Genomic DNA, 6,000 nt, shown 5'->3' with positions numbered 1-6,000 from the left:
TAGGGAGAGGTTCTGCTAGGTGGGACTTCATGCTTCTCGGCAGACATCCAAGAATATTGTTTGGACCTCTAGAAGTACTGTTTTTAATTCTGGAAAGTGTCAAAAGGACTTGATCCAAACTGTTCTCAAGAGGGGAAGTGTGAATGGGAATGAGGAACAGAAGAGAGGCTGGCTGAAGTTCATTTGTCCACAAGAATATCTGCTAAATCCTTGGTGTTGCAGAAGGAAGTACAACTGGAGATAAATTTAGTACACAATTGTAGGTTACTTCTAAGGTTCATAACATAGCTGAAGAAAGCTTTAGTTGCCATCCTACGTTTATAGTTGGCCTTGCATTTCCTAATATGTTTGAGACTTACCAGTTTTAAATCTCTCTTCTAATGATGAAGTGGACATCTTAATGATGACTAGGAGCTTTTTATTAGAGAGTTTACTGATGTGATATTTTCACTGTATTTTTTTTGTTCTAAACTTGCCATTACGGTTATATCAGACTATGCTACAGATGCCTCAATGCATCTTTTCAAGAGGGAATAAAAATCAGAGCAGCAGACAGCAGCCTCCGTTACAAGGTTTTCTTTGAACTATACCATCAGAGATTATCATGAAGACCAGAAAACCATTACTGGTTTTGCCATAATATCTGAATCTGGAGAAGTTTAGTGGCCACACAGAAATGATCACAAAGAGATGCTCAGATATGATTAGTGAGGGAGTTACAAAAGTAGGGCAGTTTGACATAATTAAAACAGACACATGATTTTGTAAGACTTTTACTGGAAATTATGCATACACCACTTTGTACAATTTACCCATAAAAAGAATATGGAGCACAAATTTACAGCCTTAAAATTCAAAATCCAGAGTTTGAATAAAAAGTAGTGTTAAAGTGATTAATTACATGTTTTCATCATCAGACTCCTCCTCCTCTTCCAGAGAATCCTGTTATAAACAAAGAAAATAGTGAGAGATCTAGAGAGACATGAAAACAACAATTCTAAAGTAATCCTTAAAGTTTTCTTACTTTAGCATACTTCTCAGCCTCTTCTCGGACGTCTTTTGGTACAATTTCATGTCTACCATTTGTTACTATAAAGATATATAACAGAATAATTTTATTAAAAACAAAAAAGCTACTTAAATCTCACTGAAGACTTTCAGTAAAGTACCCCCCCCCACCCCAAACAGCAGCAGCAGCTGTAAGTGGGTTAATTAACCTCAAACAAAACTGCAGTCAGAAATCTTCCACACCAATTCTGTTACATTCATCTATTTCACAATTACTTTTAACATGTTGTTTAAATGATACTAGAAGGTCTTGAAATACAGATGAATTATGGGAAATGCCTAGCATATTCACATATGATCACTGTTGTAGTCATCCTTATACCTTGGAGACTTCTGTTAGAGTTCTATCAGAAAAGGTACCCTTCCCTTTCTCATACAAACAGGCATCAGGACATCAGCTTATTCCCTGACATTTATCTACACCATGTTTGTGTCCATAAGCTTGTCAGCAGTCACCAACTTCTCCTCATACCGAAAGCTCTACAAAACTAAAGGCAGCCAACCATGGCACTGTAAAAGCCATCTGAAAGGGCAATCAAGGCAGCTATAAGAATGCTTCATGCTGTTTCCTTGCATCTTAAGCTTCTGCAAACAGCAGGGGTAACTGCCCTGCATTCTGGCCAAGTGATGCACCCTCCCCAGACTAAGGCCCATAGGTGACCCTTAATCTATCCCTGATCACAGAGTACCCTGTCCTGTCAGCTAGGTATGTCTGGCTCATACCCTAGACAGGAACCTGAAGGCTCTCCCTCTGATCAGCAGTCTGCATTATCTCCTGGCACAGGTTGGTGGATTTTCCCTTCCTACACCCTAATGAATGATGTAGATAATTGTTAAAGCAAAGCCTGCAGTACTCTCCTCCTAATACATATGTGCTTCCACGCACACCCTAATACACTTACACTGGTTAACGGAGTCACTGCACCCTCCTCCTCCTCCTGGAATGGATGAACCACTCAGTCCCCTCTTACTCTTCCCTGTTTTTTCCAACACACAAGACTTAGGTTGTCTGAGCTGTAGCCAGGGCTTAACCACAGGATTTAAATCAGTAGCACTTAGTAAAATTCTGAGCTGCTTCCAGGATGGCCTAGAGTTTATACCCAAGAGGAAGGCTATGGTTGCCATGCTGCCCCCTCTGGAGTGAAACCTTGTATGCCCTTCAAAATTCTTAACACAAGAACAGAAGAATGAAAATCAATTAGCTAACCGTTTGGATATTGCCTACTTGAGCATGGATTTCATGCAGTCTTGCTAAAAGGTGGTGGATGCCATGCATCTCAGAACCTGCATGTACTCTGTAGTTGATAATGAGGTCTTATGGGATATCTCCAAAACATAAGGTGCCAGAAACTCAAGTACATCCTGCAGTAGAAATGCCCTCTGAAGCATGGAATCCAGCAAGGTACCCCCCTCCAGAATATCACTGCCCATGAGGGCATGCAGTTTGACCTTGCTAGGTTCAGGGAAAGGCCAGAATTCAAGACCCACTATTCTATAGGCGGCGCAGTGGTGCAGTGGTTAATGCTGTCGCCTCACAGCAAGAGGTTCTCCGGTTTGATTCTCGGCTGGGGTGCCTTCTGTGTGGAGTTTGCATGTTCTCCCTGTGTTTGCATGGGTTTCCTCCGGGTACTCCGGTTTCCTCCCACATTCTAAAGACATGCTCCTGGAGCATTTCTCCCCGGGCCTCCACTGAAAACAGGATCTGTGGAACCTAGACGGACTTTCCCGGTCAACAAATGTTAAATAAATAAAATAAATATTCTCTTTTGTGTGGACTCAAGTCAGGCAGTCATCCACATAACAGCAGATATCTACTCCCATGGTTCAAGCAATGTGTGATTATTGGAGCCAGATATTTTATAAACACTCTACCTGCAGTAGCCAAACCAAAGGGCAAAGTGGTGCACATTTTTTTTTTTTAAAAAGAAACATCTTTATTGAATTACAACTTATGACAGAATCACACATTTACACACATGAAAAAACATGTAGACATTTTCAGCTGTAAACATTGTACATCACATATCTTTTATACAGTCATTGCCAAGTGAACATGACATAGCTCATTCAATTCCTGCATTTCCTTAAACCCCATTCCTCCTCCAAAACATAATTTGGCATGTACTGTTCCCAAAATTCCCACTTTTTATTTTTCCTATATAATTTGCTCTTACTCTTTTCTGAAGATCCCATTTCGAGTTCTTTTATCTGTTACCTTAATTCAATATTTCTAGCACAGTTAGTTTACACTAATTTCCATTTTCGAGTAATTGCTTTTTTGGTAGCCACCAGGCCTTACTATGTTCTAGGCAATTCTGATCCTGTCTCACAGCTCAAAAAATAATTTCCTTAGGTACGCCAATTTTCTGACTTTCTGACAGAGCAGTCTGCATGTAATTTTAAAGTGTACCAGCTCTTTACACTCCCAAAAAATATGTTCACAGTTGCCTCTTTCTTCCTCATAACACCTCTTAACATTTGCAATCTACCCGAGGAAAACTTGTCTGGTTGGGGTATAAAAACACTGAAACACTTCAAGCAAAAATCCTAAATCTTCAGTCTGTTTCATATTTGGAGCCGTACATGTCCATCCATTGTTTATGTTAATTGGCTATCCAATCACTTCTCAGTCTTTAACCTCCTCTTACCAATTCCTATAATGATGTATTTTTTTTTTTTTTTTTAACAAGCATCTTTATTAAATTACCACTTATGACATAGGCAATCATACATTTATATAAATGAAAACAAATATTGACAGTCCCAGTTGGAAGTATTTTTATAAATCACTTATAATCCACCCAATCATTGTCAGTTAAGCATTACATAGCTCATTCAAATCCTGCCTTCTTTTAAACTTCATTACTCCCCTGTATGTATCATTCCCATTTTTTCCCCAAGTAATTAATTCCTACTTTTTCTAAAGATCCTAATTCCAGTTTTATTTCTGTTACTATTTTCACTTCTAGTATTATTGCTTTAGACTGATTTCAATTTTCTAGTAACTGCTTTTTGGCAGCCATCATAATTTGACTCAGCAAGAGCTTACTATGTTCTAGGCAATTCTGATTCTGTATCACAGAAAAATCATCTCTACTTACACCAATTTGCTCACACAGTATCTCTGACAGAGTAGTCTGCAGCAAATCTTTAGTTTGTCAAATTATTACACTCCCAGAAAATACGTTCCCAATTACTTTTTCTTCCCCATCACACCTCAAACAGTTGCTGTATACATAAAGAAAAATTCTCTGGTATCTACTTGGGGTATAAAAATCTATGTAAACATTTCCAAGCAAAAATCCTAACTCTTCTAGATTTTGTTGCATATTTGGGAGACAAACATATACCCCATTATTTTTGTGAATTGCTTATCCAAGCTTTCTTCCCAATCCTTTCTAACCTCCTCTGACGGATTCTTACAGTTGTCATACAATATGTTGTATACTCTAATTCTTCCTTTAACAGCAGCTTCTGTTATACATTCTACTAAAAACTCTTCCACTGCTGGTCTTTCATTTAGGACTCCCTCTATTTTTTTCTCTTTGCCTATATATCAGTCTTTGATAAGGAAGACCATCTCTAACCTGCAGTCCAAATAAATTCTTGGCATCGTTCCATTCTATTACTTTTCCCTCTCTATTTGCTTGCAATACTTTGGTTCCTTTGCCAGTAAATTCCAGTCTCCCCTTGCCCGTTATCTGTACTCCTAATTGCAGTCATCCCCATCAGCAGAATCTCCTTTCTCCATTCCCATGTTGGCTTAGTTCTTAGAATACTTTGATACTTCATGAATATTCTGTATGATTATTCTCCTTAAGGACCTGCATCCAAAATCCCAGTCTCTCATTTCTTCAGCTTCTTCCATTCCATCTTTCCTTTTCACTTTGAATATAGCTTTCTGCTTGTTATATGTATAGCAGCCTTAACCTTTTAGCTCTGGAACACCCCTTCAAATCAGGTAATATCAAACTACCTTGTTCTACTGGAAGGATCAACTTATCCCAATTGATTCTTGGCCTCTTCCCCTCCCAGATAAAATCGTTTAAATATTTATTGCTATCCACAACTTCTCCTCTGGTTGATAAAAATATGTCTGACCTGTGCATACAACTAAATGGACTACACAATTTCACTGCTTGTATCTTTGTAATCATATCCATAAGAGAGAGATTCCAGTTTCTCTGTTTTTGAATTATCTTTTTAGTCTCTTCCCACATATCATTAGCTGCCATAAGAGAATCCTTTTTAACCCATGCTCCTAGGTACTTCATTTTATCATGTCCCCATAAATATGCATACTGCTGAATCAATTTGTGTGTGGGCACATAGTTAACAGCTATTGCCTTTGTTTTATCTTCATTAATTTTCAATCCTGAAAAGACTTTAAACTGTCTCAGAATGTTTCCCACCACTGAAATGTAATTTTCTTTTTTTTTTTTTATCAGGTACAAAATAAAATCTGCAAATAAAGTCAACTTTTCTTGACTAGCATACCAATTATAGCCTTGAATTTCTGAGTTCCTTATTTTCTTTAGCAATAGTGCTAAACATAATGCAAATAAACAAAATAATTCCACCAGTGCTTGACCAGGTATACACCAAACAAAATCCAAAGAAAACCAAGTCAGTCCAAAAGGAAACCACAAAGCAGCATTTTAATAATCCAAATAAAACAGAGAATGATTAAGCGCTTTCATCTGTCAAGTCAGATATCTTCAAAACCACCCATATTAAACTCAAAGTTCTGCTTAAAAACAAACACGCCCCTCCAAAACAACCAATGCATTTAAAGAAACATGCTTACAATAAATACTTGTAAAGAATTGAAATAATTTAAAATAGTACAAAATAGTTAAAAGTAGTTAAAAACGCTTACATTTCCAAAGCCCTTCTCTTTAATTCACTAGAAATAGAAATGTCATTTAACCC

The 6,000-nt window shown here is 37.6% G+C and overlaps 1 protein-coding gene across 1 annotated transcript in view; it reads right to left on the bottom strand.

Moving 5' to 3' along the window:
- Positions 1 to 757: 757 nt before the first annotated feature.
- PSMA3 (proteasome 20S subunit alpha 3) overlaps positions 758 to 6,000 on the bottom strand; it is a 496,948-nt gene continuing 491,705 nt past the window's right edge. Inside the window, exons 7-8 of the mRNA XM_044073576.1 lie at positions 1,025 to 1,089; positions 758 to 942 (exon numbers count right to left, since the gene is read on the bottom strand). Coding sequence (XP_043929511.1) covers positions 898 to 942; positions 1,025 to 1,089 — 110 coding nt within the window. The 3' untranslated portion in view covers positions 758 to 897. The remainder of the gene's footprint in view (positions 943 to 1,024; positions 1,090 to 6,000) is intronic.

The sequence above is a fragment of the Protopterus annectens genome, chromosome 6.part0, assembly GCF_019279795.1.
Source record: "Protopterus annectens isolate FY-2018-M chromosome 6.part0, PAN1.0, whole genome shotgun sequence".
In the NCBI taxonomy this organism is placed as follows: Eukaryota; Metazoa; Chordata; order Ceratodontiformes; family Protopteridae; genus Protopterus; species Protopterus annectens.
Note: the sequence above shows the minus strand (reverse complement) of the source record. Positions and strands in the feature narration are given on the sequence as shown.